A 16,828-nucleotide genomic window follows, 5' to 3' on the forward strand; every position below is an offset into this window, starting at 1 on the left:
GGGAAGGAAAGGGAGGAGGGGGAAAGGGAGGGAGGGAAGAGAAGGAAGGGGAGAGGGCAGAAGGGAAGAAGAGAATGTGAAACTGTTTTGAAGAGCTAGAGAAAAAATGTCTAAATTCTGAAGGAAGTTTCTCTTGAATTTTTAAAAAGAAATCAAATTCAAGCCCGATACCAAGTCTACTGAGTTCTTAACTGGTCTTACATAGCAAAATATCCACCACTGTCTTCTGCCATTTTCTCCTATGTTTAACTCCAGGCGGGGTTGGGAAGTGGGGTGGGGTGTTTGAGGAAGTTAACAGATTAATTTTTCTTTCAAAAATAAAATTACATTTGATTCTTCCCCACTGCTCACCCTCCCTCCCCTCAATTCCTAGCCTAAACCTGTTTGAAATAGAGATGTTTCAGGATCCTTTCCAGAGATTGTTAAGAAACTGACCCCGTTTCTAAAAACAGCATCTCATATTTAATTTCCCTTTCCAGATGTCTGATGATATTGACTGGTTACACAGCCGCAGGGGTGTCTGCAAGGTAGATCTCTACAGCCCAACTGGACGTAAAGATCAGGACCGAAAAGTGGTAAGATACAAAACTACTCCCACCAAGGAGCAGAAAAAATATGGCGTATGGGTATAGATTCACGGGAATCCAAGATAAACTCATGGAAGTTAATACTGTGACTTCTTCAAGCACCCTAGCTCAGTAAGGTCTTTCAGGGGACAGTACACATAGACGTTACACAAGGATGAATCTGGAGGGGAAGGATGAAGAGTGAAGTAAATGAGATAGGAAGGGAGGCCAAGGAAGAACTTGGTGGGTGGGCGGAGTGATAGTTGCCTAGTAACCAGCCTCTATTACATAAGACCCCTTAAGTCATAATGTTGCCTAGTTCCCAATAAGTTACACTAGGATATCTCAGGAGGGAAAAAACATTTCAAATAGTTTTGACTCTGTTTCCCAAATTCAAGTGATTTGCAAAATATTTCACATTTTTTATCAAGTGATCAAATACCACTCATACTATCTACTTAATATGTGCTCCTTGTGATGTTCTAAAATTGATTTACACTTTTAAAATGACCAGCACCCTAAGCAATGTTAGCCATAATTTCACAGGTTTGAGGTTTAAGTACAATGCACCTGTTCAACACGGAAATGTCTGTCCATGTACTGCCTAAAATCTTTGACATCATCAATAGTAAAACTGTCACATTTTGAGAAATACTGGTGTGGTAAAATGTGTCCTACACAAGCAGCCAGGGAAATGGAGTTCTCCATCTTAGAGTTTGTGTCAATTGGGCAAATCACTTCTCAGTTTTCTCAATTAATATATGTATATATTGTCCTTTGGGCTTGTGATAGGTTGGTATTCTCATTTAGGAAATATAGGAGTGTTAAGATTCTGTTTACATAATAATAGTCACAATATTAATGTTCATTGAGTACTTACTTTGTGCCATATTCTGCTAAAAGCTTTACACGCAAGATCTCAGTTATTCCTCACAAGAACCCGATGAGGTAAGTGTTGTTATCACCTCCAAGAAAAAGAAATTATGGCATTTTCACTAGAGTTTATCTAAATTCATCCTCCTAATTTGATGCAGATATGCTTTGTGGATGTGTCCACCCTGAATGTGGAAGATAAAGATTCCAAGGTGAGTATTTTCTGTTCAGAGTTGGAGAGGTTGGGAAAATGCTAAGGGTTATCAGTGAACTATGAGGAAAGGGAGAGATTGTGGCAGAGGGTGGAAAGGCAGAGGGAACTCAAGTGAAATGCTATCATTCTCATGAGCATAGGGTCCCCAATTTGGAATTTATTGTCACTCTTGACACCAAACCTCATTTAGAAGTCACATATTTTTTTAAACAAAACTTGTCAAAACATGTGGTGACTAATCGAACATGGTTCTTGAGACTGATGGCCTGTTAGCATCTTCATAGAGACAAGAATTGTGGAAGGAACTTGGTCTCATTCTTCAAAGACTAGCTAGCATTACAAGCCTATCTCTCTGACAAAAAGACATAGAAAGGGATATAACATTCATGATTTGAAGTGGTAACCTAAGGGGACAGCTTAAAGAAGTCTCAAGAGGCAACTGTTGCCAGGTGCGGTTGCATACCCTTGTTATCTCTACGGCTTGGGGGAGGCTAAGGCAGGAAGATTATGAGTTCAAGGCCAGCCTCAGCAACTTAGTGAGGCCCTAAGCAATTCAGCAACACCCTGTCTCTAAATAAAACTTAAAAAGGGCTGGAGATGTGGCTCATTGGTTAAGTGCCTCTGGGTCCCATCCCTGGCACCACCTCAACAAAAAAAGAAAAGGCAACTGTTTGTTAAGAATCTCACCCTTTAATTCCATAGGGTGCTGCTGGTTGCAGCTCAGAAGGTGACTTAAACCTGGAGAGTCTGGAAGAAAAGGAGATTATCGTGATCAAGGACACTGAAAAGCAAGACCAGTCTAAGGTAGAGTTGGGCTCTGAGATTCCACCATTCTTAATTCCTAGGGCCCCAATATTGAGTCTGAGGACTCTGGTTCAGAGATGGTAAGGAAACTATTGTCCAAAATACTCATTGATTTGAATACTGTGATATTCTAGAGCACATAGGACAAGTTCAGGGCTATGGTAAGTTCAACACCTAGATACTTAACAACATTCATCAATCATAGAGGTTTGGAATACCATCTCCTGATTTCGAAGTACCTACTCCAAACATAATCTTTCCATTCTTATCTGAACAAAGATATGGGCTTATAAACAAAATTTTTTGCCATGTTCCATGATGACTTGTAATGAACTTGTGTGTCCCACATTGCTTAGCATTCAACAAGGAAGAAAAATGGATATGAAACAGAATTCATAACAACTAAGTGCCTAGTCTCCACCCTATTGGCTAAGAGATTACCCATACTAGAGAGTAGCTTCAAGTTAGAAGCAATTAGAATGCTAATGTCACACACAAAATTAATTTTGGTTTTTTTTTGGGGGGGTGGGTAAGAATTTCAAATTGTGTTTTTTTGGCTCAGTTGAGAGAGGGAATTTGGAGCACATAAGTCACCCTTACATTCCTACAAGCCTGCAGAGACTGGTATTGGAACAGGATATTTGGTTTTAGTGTGAAGGAGTCAAATGTTTCCTGTTCTGTGCCTCTAGGCTCATTCGTGGTCCCAGACTAATTTGTTTTGAGGGGAGTGACCCCCAAGGAAGAAAAACAGGTTACATAGCATTCTAACAGGTTTTTTTTTTTTTGGGGGGGGGGGGTTTCAACTCCATTTTAGAGTCTTAAAAAAGGAAATAAATTATACCTGGTGAGCAGCCCATATTTCCAACATACAGTGTAGATTGCCTTGAGTGTAACTTAAGCCCATTTTCAAAAACTTCCCTCATTATGACCTCTCATTTCCAGAAATTCAGTGAAAAAAGAGGAGATGAAGCAAAGGAGAGGCAAAGAGGGTGGCAAAGAGGGCAGCAGTAGCTTAAGATGTGAACATAACATGTATATGTTATGTTCAAACAGGGACATTCAGTCATACAGTGAAGATGCACACATATGAATGTATACAAAGCAAAACACACCAACATATACATTTTTATATATTTATGTATAATTTATCCAAGCAATGACACATGTCTAGTTACAGTTGACATTTACAAACACATTGAATAACAAAATTAAATATACTAACCTATTCATAAACCAAGATTTAACCACATTTACAACTGTATACAGGGTCAGATGTAGTGACTTGCCACATGTGACACACATAAACACCTATATTCACATTTACATTCACAAATATACACATACAAGTCTGATCAAAACATGGTGACCATACAGACTCAGGTATTGGCGTAGACACAAATATAAACACATCTATGCAATGCTCTATATGTTCATACACAATCATACTGACATACAAACCTACAAATTTATACTAAGGGCACATATTTGATAATACACTTGTATGCATTGATATGCACACTGACACAAATGCAATGCCATACTAATGTTATTCACATGCATAATCCAATGCCAAACTATGAGCAACACTGACACACATATTGTCAAATGCTGACAATAGCATATAGATATAACATGAACTCTGATACCCAATTAACATACACAGTTGTTATATAATCACCTATTTACATATATTTCTATTTGCACACATTCATTATCATATTAATATGTTACTTATTAATGAATATATACATAAATATGCAAATTTAGCTTTCACCTAAATTCTTTTATAACTGCATGATGCATAGTGAATTTATATCATAAACAGGTGGATTACTCAAGTTGACACCATATTCAGAGATAAACTAACATACACAATCATATTTTGATATTCACGGACATGTACAAATATACTAACATACACATGGTAACCTATATAGTAGACATGAACAATGAATAATGATGTCAACACATTGTTATACATGTCATGCATATGCACACACATGTACACACTGACACATTTTCACACACTAACAATAGTCTGACACAATCTCACATCTATTAGACATTCACACACTTGAATTTCTCTACTGACCTACATATACATACACAACAGATATACTGACCCTTTTTTGGGGGGGAAGGAGTGTGCTGGGGGTTGAATCCAAGGATACCTTACCACTGAGCTACATCTCCAGTCCTTTTTAAAAAATGTTTATGTTGAGACAGGGTCTCACTAAGTTGCTGAGGCTCAACTTGAACTTGTAAGCATCCTGCTGCCTCAGCCTCTCAAGATACTGGGATTACAGGCCTGTGCCAGCTACATTGACACTTTTTTTTTGTAAAAGGGGTTGAACCCAGGAGCACCTAACCACTGAGCCACATCCCTGGTCCTTTTTTATTTTGAGACAGGTTCTCACAAATTTGCTTAGAGCCTCGCTAAATTGCTGATGCTGGTCCCAAACTTTCGATCCTCCTGCCTCAGCCTCCCAAGTGGCTGGGATTGCAGGCCTGTGCCACCAAGCCCAGCTATGCCAACACCTTTTTCACATATTGAGTCAAGCACAAACTCAGGAAATTGACAAACATGTTGAACACACTTGTGTATAGTTAAATATACAAATGTATCTCCTCTGAGCTTTGGTTGTTGCCATTTTTGTTTGAATGTGTATTAATGGATATAACTGGTTCTATGCAATTCCAAAAAAATCAAACCCATAATTGGTGCATTTTAGAAGATATATCTTCTAAATAAAATAAGGCAAATAAGTAGCCTACCCAAATTCTTAAGGATAGGTGTTGTTCTTTTTTTAGACCGAGGGATCTGTATGCCTTTTCAAACAAGCTCCTTCTGATCCCATAAGTGTCCTCAACTGGCTCCTCAATGACCTCCAGAAGTATGCCTTGGGTTTTCAACATGCACTAAGCCCCTCAGCCTCTAGCTGTAAACATAAAGTAGGAGACATAGATGGTGAATATCACAAAATACCTTCTGAGAACTGTTACAGTGTCTACGCTGATCACGTGAACATGGATTACATGGCCAACAGACCCCAAAGCCTATGTCTAGAAATGGCAGCAGCCAAAAACACCAACAATAATCAAAGTCCTTCAACTCCTCCAGGCAAGTCCCCTAGCACACAGAGGGCTGTTATTTCCCCTGACGGAGAATGTTCCATGGATGATCTTTCCTTCTATGTCAACCGCCTGTCTTCCCTGGTAATCCAGATGGCACGTAAAGAAATCAAGGAAAAACTGGAAGGTGGAAGCAAATGTCTTCACCATTTAATGTATCCACCCTCCGCAGACAAAGGAAAAAACAGTCCCCGTAGTGCTGTAAGCAAAATTGCTTCTGAAATGGCCCACGAGGCTGTAGAATTAACCTCAGCAGAAATGCGTGGTACTGGGGAAGACTGCAAGGATGGCCGAAAAACCTTTCTGTACAGTGAATTGTGCAACAAAAACAAGAGTGGAGAAAAGCAGATGTGCCCAAGAGATAGTAAAGAATTTGCAGAATCCATCAGCAAGGGGCTCATGGTTTATGCAAATCAGGTGGCATCTGACATGATGGTCTCTGTTATGAAAACTTTGAAAGTGCATAGCTGTGGGAAGCCAATTCCAGCCTGTGTGGTCCTGAAGAGGGTGTTATTAAAGCACACCAGGGAAATCGTGTCTGATCTGATTGATTCCTGCATGAAAAACCTGCATAACATAACTGGAGTCCTGATGACCGACTCAGATTTTGTCTCCGCTGTTAAGAGGAACCTGTTCAACCATGGAAAACAGAATGCCGCAGACATCATGGAGGCCATGCTGAAGCGCCTGGTCAGTGCCCTTCTTGGGGAGAAGAGGGAAACTAAGTCTCAGTCTCTGTCATATGCATCTTTGAAAGCTGGATCACATGATCCCAAGTGCAAGAATCAGAGCCTTGAATTCTCAGCAATGAAAGCTGAGATGAAAGGAAAGGACAAAGGCAAAATGAAACCAGACCCCTGCAAACCATTGACCAGTGCAGAGAAAGTCAGTGAACATATCCTCAAGGAGAGTCTCACCATGTGGAACCAGAAGCAAGGAAATCAAGGCAAGATGGCTAGCAAACTATGTGCCAGCAAAGATGATAAAAGAGAAAGAATCAGCCCTTCCACCGATTCACTGGCCAAGGACCTGATCGTATCTGCCCTTATGCTGATCCAATACCATTTAACACAACAAGCTAAGGGCAAAGATACATTTGAAGATGAATGCCCCGGATCTTCATTGGGCTACATGGCTCAGAGTGCCCAATATGAAAAGTGTGGAGGAGGCCAAAGTGCAAAAACACTCTCAATGAAACATCTTGAATCTCGTGGAACTCCTGGGCCTTCTTGTCTGAAGGATAATCAACAGCTGGACTCTCAGAAGCTTGACATGTCAAACATCGTTCTGTCACTGATTCAAAAACTGCTTAATGAGAGTTCCTTCAGCTGTGATGATCTATGTGATGGTGAAAACAAGCGTTCTGAACCCAGAAGCAAAATGGCTTCCATGTCCAAGAAATGTGAGAGAGAAGAGCAATGCCAGGACAATCCAGAACTGGACTTTATGTGTGGGATGAAGCAAATGAACCGCCAGTTCATAGATCAACTGGTTGAATCTGTGATGAAGCTGTGCCTGATCATGGCCAAGTATAGCAACAACGGGGCAGCCCTGGCTGAGCTAGAAGAACAAGCAGCATTGGCAAACAATTCCAACTTTGCTGGCTCCAGATGTGGTTATGAAGCTGCAGTGTCACAGAATTGTCAAGATTCTCCTGGACCTGAAGTCATTGTTAACAATCAATGTTCTACAAGTAACTTGCAGAAGCAGCTCCAGGCTGTCCTGCAGTGGATTGCAGCTTCCCAATTTAACGTGCCCATGCTCTATTTCATGGGAGATGATGATGGACAACTGGAGAAGGTAAGTGTCCATCAAAGCACAAGAAGAGAGAGAGAAAATGGGCAGAAGTCAGGAGGCCCACATTCATACTTATGCACATATCCTCTCACTCTCTTTCTCTCCCTCCTCCTCCACACACTACAGTTAATTTCCCATGTTAGATGGATTCCAAAGAAATCAAACTCTTAGTCAATTTATTTTTACTCCATTAGCTGATCCCAAGCAATCCTTCCTACCCCATCCTCACCTCAAATGTTTTTAGGAAGGCAACCCCAAACCTTAACCTAGCAATCAGCACAGACTCATTTCAGGGTCAAGAACCCACTGAGAAGTATTTAGTGAATTTGATTGATTTCAGTGTTGGTTTTGAAGCACAAAAAGGAAGTACCTTTAGCATTTTGATCTATGCCATTAGAGAAGGTTCAAAGGAAAAGGAAAGACACGTCATCAGCTTCCCATCATGTATCTGACACAATTCAAGCCTAGAATCAAGTTTAATCCTAGAATCATGGGTGAGAAGGTGCAGGGGTGGGAACTGGATGTGAATTCACTTTATCCAGCAGAGGTCATTCCTCCAAAAAGCATCAGATGACTCAAGCTATTCTTGCTCTTTCCACAGCTTCCTGAAGTTTCTGCCAAGGCAGCAGAGAAAGGGTACAGCGTAGGTGATCTTCTTCAGGAAGTCATGAAGTTTGCCAAGGAACGACAACTGGATGAAGCTGTGGGTAACATGGCTAGAAAGCAACTGCTAGACTGGCTTCTGGCTAACCTGTAGGCTAACAACTCCTCGGACTCCTCTCCATCTTACTCCCTCTCCCCCACCCCAGTAGCATTACAACCCAGCTGAAGCCACCCCACCATCAGGCTAGTAAACTGCACAATACATGACTGTACTTCTCAAAACATCTGAGCAGTTACGCTGTACAAATACAGGGTGCCCTGGCTGGGCAAGAACGTGAATTAAAAAAAGTCAAAAAAAAAGTGTCATCATTTTATTTATCAAATATATCTAAGGTTAGAGAAGGAAATGGGTTCAATTTCCAGGGCTGGTGATACAGCACTGGACTTGTGTCCAAATTTCATTCTGGGATATTATCTGTGCACTTAAGACAAAATAATACAACCCTGATGCAAATCCCTAAGTAATCTGGTTGTCTAAATCATCTCGATTCACAGTCTACATAGAGTTTTGCCATAGTGACCTCTCTGTTTCTCCCAGAATTACACACCTAACGTGATAATCCCCTTTCCAATTTCAAAAGACACAGTTTTCTTTGTTGAGTGTACAGATGGGGGCTGGATGTAGCTCAGTGGTAAAGCACTTGCCTCACATGTACTAAGTCCTGGGTTCCATCCACAAGGGCTCCCCCCCCAAAAAAGACAAAAAAATGTACAGATGGGCTAGCTTGGATGAAAAACAATTGGAAGAAAGTGTCACCCATGGGGGTGGGATCATGGCTCAGTGGTAGAGTGTTTGCCTGGCATGTGTGAGGCCCTGGATTCAATCCTCAGCACCACATATACATTAATTAATTAATTAATTAATTAAAGGTCCATTGACAAGTTAAAAAAAAAGAATTAGAAAGTGTTACCCATGGACATTGTCCTGCCTTGCCCACAGACACACCCCAGTATTTAGTGCACTTGGCACTAAGTACTACCCAGAAAAATGGAAGCCCATGTATAAGTAAAGATAAGAAATTTCCTTCAGTGAATGAGATTTCCTTATCTTCTTTTACCAATCTGGAGGAAGAATTTTCTAAGAACTTAAAGCTACCAGATGGAAAATTCTGTTATGAATTCCAATGTCCCTTAGGGATTAGCACTATGTTCCTGAAAGTACCCAGAAACCAATTCGGACACAGGAACTCACAAGAAATTTTGTTAGGCAAACAGGCAGAGTGTCTTCCTAAAGGGTGAGAGAGAGAAAATGAGAGAAGAGAGCACACGCACGCATCAGAGAGAGTGAAAGCCAGGAGCAGAGAGCATGAAAGCAAGGAGGAGAGAGAGAAAACGGTGGGGGAGCTATTATTAAATAGTTCACAGGCTAATAACAGACCAATGACTGGTGAGAATGTTCACAGACAATCTGAATTGTAAAATGGTGTGGGGAAGGGAGAATAATAGCAGATATGATGCCAACAATTCCTAGATGTGTTCTGTGCTCCCCAGGAATCATTTGTGATGCTAGGGTTCATTGCAGATCAGACCAAGAGAATGATTCAATCTTGTGACCTTCTATTAGCTTGTCAAGTGCTCTGATAACATGCCTTGACACCTCAAGGTGCTGTGGCTTAGTAGAACAAGCACAGAATATGGTGTCCCTCTAAATTCAAACATGAAAGATTTGCCTCTTACTAGCTGCAAGGTCTTAGGCAGTCCTACCACTTGGGACCTGTTTCCTCATCTGTAAAATGTAGCTAAAAATTACTGTCATACTGTTTTGACTGCTCCCCTCAGGAATCAATGAGATGGTGTTTGGGGAAGGGTGGATTTTTGTTACAAATGTAAAGGAAGCTGTACCTCCCAAAGCCTGTCCTAACACAGTTGGGGGCACTCTCTTGATTCTCAGAACTGAAAGCAGGATCCTCAGAGCAGGGGATCCAGAGAGGTACTTTTTGGAGAAGTTAAGAGGCAGACAGGTAAAATCTGCCAACTTCACAATGCCTGGGTCAGTCAGAAAAAAAGGCAGGTCCCTTCAAAACAGGACCTTTCAAACTCTCCAGTCCAGCTGAAAGCTAATCAAACCCTTTCCAATTCCACCCTATCCCAGTGCAAAGCTTTGGAGTTGAGCCAACACAGATCCTTTTTGCCCTTGAAGAAAATCCTTAATAAACAAATCCAGAGACCAGGGCTGCATTTCTAATGACTCAGTCCTTCCCAAGCACAGCTGGGTCCCATAGTAGTTTACTTCCTTGATTAACTTGGCTCTTACCTTGCTCCTGATTTTTGTTATAAAACAGCCTTGGGGATTCCTTAGAATTTGCAAATAGAGCAAAGGAAGTTATAAGTTCTGTTAAATGAGGGGGGTTGGAGAAAGATGGTTTCTAAGGACCCTTCAGTTCTGACATCTGAGGATTAGAAGAACAAGGCTCTTTTCCATAATTTCTCTGAAAACCTTGTGTTGGATGAGGTAAGTTTAGGGTGAGGAAACTTGATTTTTGCCAGAGCTAACTGACAGACTCCAGCAGAGAAAGGAATGCTTTGGGCTACAAGGCCCCTGACAAGGGTCTGGAGGAGCTCAATAGTCCTTGGGGTATATTCCTGGAGAGAGAGAACCTGACCTTTAACCTCTGTAAATGAGATGCAATCCCAGGCACCCCAATGGCAATGTGGCCATGCTCAATGCCAGCAATTGAAAATGGACAAGGACTTATGCTGAACTGAGACCCCTACATATAGTAGGAAAGGGACAGCAGGAGCAAAAAGAAAGGAGAAACATGATTCTCTCCTGGCAGGCAATACAATTGGCTTGATGTCCCTTGACAGTTTCAGGCTTTCTGACATCAGGCCTCCATTTCAGAAGGGAACTGTGAGAAGAACTTCTCTGAGAGGTCATCGGAGAGCCAGAACTAGAGTGGGGTAAGGAAAGGGAGGTAATTTGGGCCTCAAGGGCCAAAACCCTCAGACATAAAAATATTTCAACGCATTATTTTAAAAATTCAAAATAATGCCAAAACCCCCACAATGCAAAAAATAGTTTTAGGGCTAGGGATGTAGCTCAGTGGTAGGGTCTTGGCTAGCATATATGAGGCCCTGGGTTCCATCCTTAGTACCACAGAAAAAACGTTTTAATATAGATCAGTAAAAGTGCCATACCAAGCCATAATATGGAGCATGAGGCAAAAGGAAACACTGGTAAGACTTACAAGAGTAACAATGGGAGGCTGCCAAGGCAGTATTTTAGAGAATATGTTGCCCTGAAAGCCTGTTTATATCATTGCAAAAAAGAAACTGCCATCCATGCATAAAATAAAAACTTAGGAAGGAAATAAATAAGTTTAGAAAACAGGAAATAATTTTTAAGGCTATTTTTAGTTGCAGATGGACACCATATCTTTATTTTATTCATTTTATTTTTATGTGGTGTTGAGGATCAAACCCAAGGCCTCAGAGGGGCTAGGCAAGTGCTTTACCACTGAGCTACAACCCCAGCCCAGGAAATAAAATTTGAAGCAAAGGAAAAAAACAAAGCAAAGTTTTACCTAGGCCTTAAAATACCATGGGAGTGTTTCAGTGTTTTCTTTCTTGTTAAACATAAGAGGACATCTTTCCTAACTAAAGTTCTTCCTAGGTAAATCCCATACAAAATTGCCCCTGTTAAAATTCTATCTTAAAATTGTTCTAATAATGAAAGAAGAAAAATAAGTGAAAATATAGGAAAGGTGGAAATAAAAATGCCAGGCAGATGTGGTGGCACATTCCTATAATCCCTGCAACTCAGGAGGCTTGAGGCAAGAGGACTGTAAGTCAGAGACCAGCCTGGGCAACTTAGTGAGAAACTTAGAGAACCTAGTCTCAGAAAATAAAAATGTCTTGAGAAGGTAGTACAGTTTATAAGAGCACCTATGAGTTCTATCCCCATTACCAGAAAAAAAGTCACTTTTGCAAATGATGTATTTGTATATTCATGAAAATATAATCCCCAAATACCAGAGGTAATAAATGAGCTTTGCAAAGGGACAAGATTGAAGATACTGGCAAACTACAAGAATTTGCTATCAACTAAAACAATCCCAGCTGCTTTCTCCCCAGTGACTCAGACATGTAAATTTTCAGCAGTCCCCCTTCACTACAATCTCTGCAGCGTCAGAACAGAAAATAAATCTAAAAGAACCCACTGAATTCCTATTTCCTAGAGCCGCCCAGCCAGACCTTCATTGAAAGGGTAATGCCAGATACTACCAGGTGCTTTTGTTCTTTCAAAAATCTCATGAGGTGTTTTTTTTTTTTTTTCCTTTTTTAATTTGGTGGTGCTGAGGATTGAACCCAGGGCCTTGCACATGCTAGGCAAGCACTTTATCAACTGAGATACATCCCCAGCCTTTGATAAGGTGTTTTTTTTGTCTGTTTTTGGTACTATGGATTGAACCCAGTGATGCTCTTCCATTGAGCTACATTCCCAGCCCTTTTATTTATTTTAGACAGGGTCTAATTTGCTGAGGGTCTCGCTAAATTTCCCAGGTTGTGATCCCAAGTAGCTGGGATTATAGGCCTGCACCACCACACCCTGGTTTACTAGCTGCTTTTTTTGTAGGTGAGAATTTAGAGGTTTACATTTAAAGTCTTTTCACAAGGTCGTACAACCAGTAAGCGGGAAATTTTGGCTTTAAATCCAGATGTGCCTCGTGTCAATACCTACCACTCTATCACACTATCTCCCTACTAATCCTGATCTATGCTTATTAATGAACAAAAATATAAAACATGTATGTGAAAAATTAAGGAAAACTGATAAGTAGAAAAATAGACCATGCTCCTGACTGGTAAAACTAAAATAAAACAACACTCTCTAATTCAACACATAGGTCTTATTTAATGGCAATTTAAATCTTTATGGGATAGTCTCCAATTATATCCCCCAAGATATTTATAACTTGATAATGGAGAAATACTCTAGGCACATCTTAATTAGATGAACAAGGTTAAAACCACCAGTAAAGACATACTGACACGCATCTCCTGATATGATGTGATGAGCATGTTGTATCGCCTGTGCATCATTCTTGCCAAATCCCATAACCCCATTTGAATCATGAAAAACCATCAGACAAACCCAAAGTGAGGGATAGTCTACACAATACCTTGTGAATGGAATTGACTTCAAAGGTCATAAGGGAACATTTTAGGGTGACAGAAATATTCTATATATCTTCACAGGGGAGTTGCCTAATAGGTGTATGTATTTCTCAAAACTCATCAACTTGTCCCTTTAAATTAGTGAATTTTATTCTATCTAAATCATATCTCAATAAAGTTATAAATATTTTTTTAGGGCTGGGGATATAGCTCATTGGTAAGTAATGTGCCTAGGATGTGCGAGGCCCTGGGTTCAATCCCCAACACCAAAAAAATCTATAAACTTAATAAATATATGTAGAGAAAAAGAAAATTCCCTTCCACTATTCACAAATTTCTTTGCTCTCCTGCCTCTTTCCAGAAAGTGTCCAATTTATCATCCATCTTTGGACTCTGAACCACCTGCACCTTGCAGTCCTCCTTCTTGATCCTTCCATTGTCTCTGGTGACCCAGAATTAGGAGCCTGGGTGCCTCCTCTTTAAAAAAAAACTTTCCTCCAAAGTCCCAGTCGCATAACCAAGATAAGGTCTCTAGCTCAACTCCTTCTTGTCAGGAAAGTTGCCTCCTTAGAAAAATCTTCCTTTACTACATTATCCCCCTCAGTTACTTTTAATCACACCATCCTGTTTTATTTTTATCACACTGACTGATATATCCTATTTGTTATAATTTACTTGCTTATTGACTGTCTCCCTCCACTACAATGGTAATTTCTGGAGCATACACGTCTGTCTGTCTTGCCCACTGCTGTACTCTCAGTGTCCAGCATAAGGTCTGGCACACAGCAGTTGTTCAACAATTGCTTATTGAATAGGTAATAATCTACCTATCTCAATTTTCCCAGAGAAAGAATAACATTGAACAGGAATCAGAAAATTTGCCATTAAACATGACAATCTCACTTACTATAGCCTAGTGTCAGTTTCCCCACCTCAAAAAGTGGGATGCTAATCCATATCTTTCATATCTACTTATCTGGAAATGTTATGAACATCAAGAGTTAATTATAATGGCTGGGCTCAGTGGCACACACCTGTAATCCCAGCGGCTTGGGAGGCTGAGGCAGGAGGATTGCAAGTTCAAAGCCATCTCAGCAACTAAGTGAGGCCCTAAGCAACTCAGTGACACCCTGTCTCTAAATAAAATATAAAAAAGGTCTAGGGCTGTGGCCCACTGTAAGCACCACTGGGTTCAATCCCTGATACCAAAAAAAAGAGTTAATTATAGTGAAAATGTTTGAGCATAATGACTAAATGTGCCCACTAAAACTTCAATACAAAATAATAATAATAATATCTAACATTTGTAAATATTTTACTATGGGTCAAGCTTTCTTCCTGGTGGTTTTCACTATGATTCATTTAATCCTCCCAACAACCCTATGAAATAGGTACCAGCATTATCCTATTTTGTAGATGAGGTACTGTAGCCCAGAAAGGCTGAGTGACTTTTCCACAGTCACACAGGAAGTGGTAAAGTTGAATACAAAACACAATCAGACTCCAAAGCTTCCTCTCTACTACTTCATAGAATGCCAAGACCTTGTTCATAATGCAACATATCAAGATAAGTCCTGGCATAGTATAGTAACATGAATAGATTACACACATCTAGGAAGCAACAGGAACCTCTAGGTGAGGTGGATGGTTGGCTGGAAGGAATCCAGCCTGGGGGATAGGTAGGGGTTTTCAAAGGCGATTGCTGGCATAGGCCATGGCCCCAGAAGAAGTTGGAAAATTACCCAAGGCAACAGGCATCCTCCAAAGCAAGCAGACACAGCTGCTGGGATTCAGAGCTGGAATTATCCCCAAGTGCAAAAAGAGATCACGTTCAAAATGCATGCTCACAGTGCAGATGAAGAGTTCACATTCTCTCACAGGGTTCAGGGCTGCTCATTGTGGAGGGAAGGGGACCAGAAAAAAAAAAAAGAACAACTAAAACAGGCTGACACACAGGCCCTTTGATTAGGACAAAGGCAGCCTCTGGTGGTATCCAACCAGGTTAGTATCTGAGTGTGCCCAAGATTCAGAACGTGTGAGGTAGAGGTGAAGGAGAAGTTATGGAACACTTAATGCTACTCAGGACATTTGCCAATGAGTATAAAATTATTCCAGTATTAACAGTTAGTAGGAATGTTATCTATGCCTAAAGTTTGAATGCTAGCCCTAGGTTGGAAATTCTGTACTTTCTCCTCTCTTTCCTGAGCCTTGGGGAGTGGTAAAGATTTAAATTTGGGGTAATATCTGAAGGTAGTGCTGAGGAAAGGTTGAAGGGAGAGAAATCATAAGTTGTTCCTTCTGACTTGCACAACTTCAGCCTCACATGATTCCAGCCTGCTTTTCCACTACCCTGTAAATAGCTGGTAATAAATGGATATAAAGGATCCCTAATACCAGGCAGTCAGCCCATCAATGTTATTGAATAATAGCAAACATGACCTGTGTGCTGACTTTGTGCCAGGCCCTTTTCTAGACACTTTTCACAGATCTTCTGTCTGATCCTCAGAGCTCCCCTGTCAGAAACCCCATTTTGCAACTGAGGAAATGAATGCAGAGAGGATCAGAAGTTCACTCACATCCAGGATTAAGCACAGGCAGAAAGATTCTGGAGTCTGTAGTCAACTACCACACTTCAATTGAGTGGCTGGTGGGTGACCATACATGTGTGGAAAGTTCAGAGGTGAATAAAGTATGACTTGTTTAGGAATTGGGGAGACATATGGTATGTGAAGGGGAAGCATTAGGGTTACTAAGCTTTTAAAAAAGTCAGGTAGCATCAGATTGCTAAGGGCCTTTATGTAATTTTTAAAAATCTGAGCTGTGTGTGATGGCACACACCTGTAATCCCAGAGACTCAGGAGGTTGAGGCAGGAGGACTGCAAGTGTTAAGCCAGCCTCAGCAATTTAGCAAAGCCCTAAACAACCTGTAACCTGTCTCAAAATTTTTTTAAAAAAGGTTGGAAATGTGGCTCAGTGGTAAAGCCCCTCTGGGTTCAATCCCTAGTACCTAAATAAATACATGTAAATAAATAAACAAAATCTGAACTCCTTCTTAAGGTCAAGGAGAAACCATTTGAAGGGTTTGAGCCCCAGAGTTTCAGAGTGAGATTTGTGTTCTGGAATGCTAACTTGGTCTGCTGTGAAAAGGATGGATTGGAGGGAACAGTGTACTGATTAGCTGTTCTTTACTTCCTTTGTTTCTTTTTCCTCTTTATTGCTTATTCCTTTCATTTTTTGTTCTTAAAATGCCAGGATCCCTGGGTTTTACTGAAGGATGAAAGAATTTCTCCACACCTGGGCCAATACACCTCCTGGGAGGCATGTAGGAGAGGTAAATAAAATGTGCCTCCTAGAACTGGTTGGAAAATCCCTGCAGTGATGGCCACAACTGGTGAAGGAGAGGGTGGCAGGTTTTCACCATTCTTTCCTATGCCTGCACTTTTTCTCACTCCCATTGCTAGGAACAGTAGACTCCAGACTCCATATTTTGGCCCACACCAGATAACAAATGGATGTATTTTCTCTAACCACCAAGTGGTTTCACACAATACCTCCCAGAATCTCTAAATACTGTCCCTGAACTTGACCCAAGTGAGGAAGCGAAAGCAAACACATTGGCCTGCAAAGCTTCCCCTTCAATGGGAGTTTGATAGCATCTGGA

General features: G+C 40.8%; 1 protein-coding gene across 1 annotated transcript; it reads left to right on the plus strand.

Moving 5' to 3' along the window:
* Positions 1-479: 479 nt before the first annotated feature.
* Positions 480-8,143, plus strand: AKAP4 (A-kinase anchoring protein 4; the record flags this gene model as incomplete). Its single annotated transcript, XM_079123584.1, has 5 exons — positions 480-575; positions 1,601-1,651; positions 2,356-2,457; positions 5,269-7,389; positions 7,988-8,143. 5 exons carry the CDS (start codon positions 480-482, stop codon positions 8,141-8,143), a joined length of 2,526 nt encoding a protein of 841 aa, XP_078979710.1.
* Between the last annotated feature and the right edge of the window lie 8,685 nt (positions 8,144-16,828).

This window comes from Sciurus vulgaris (genome assembly GCF_902686455.1).
Source record: "Sciurus vulgaris genome assembly, chromosome: X".
In the NCBI taxonomy this organism is placed as follows: Eukaryota; Metazoa; Chordata; class Mammalia; order Rodentia; family Sciuridae; genus Sciurus; species Sciurus vulgaris.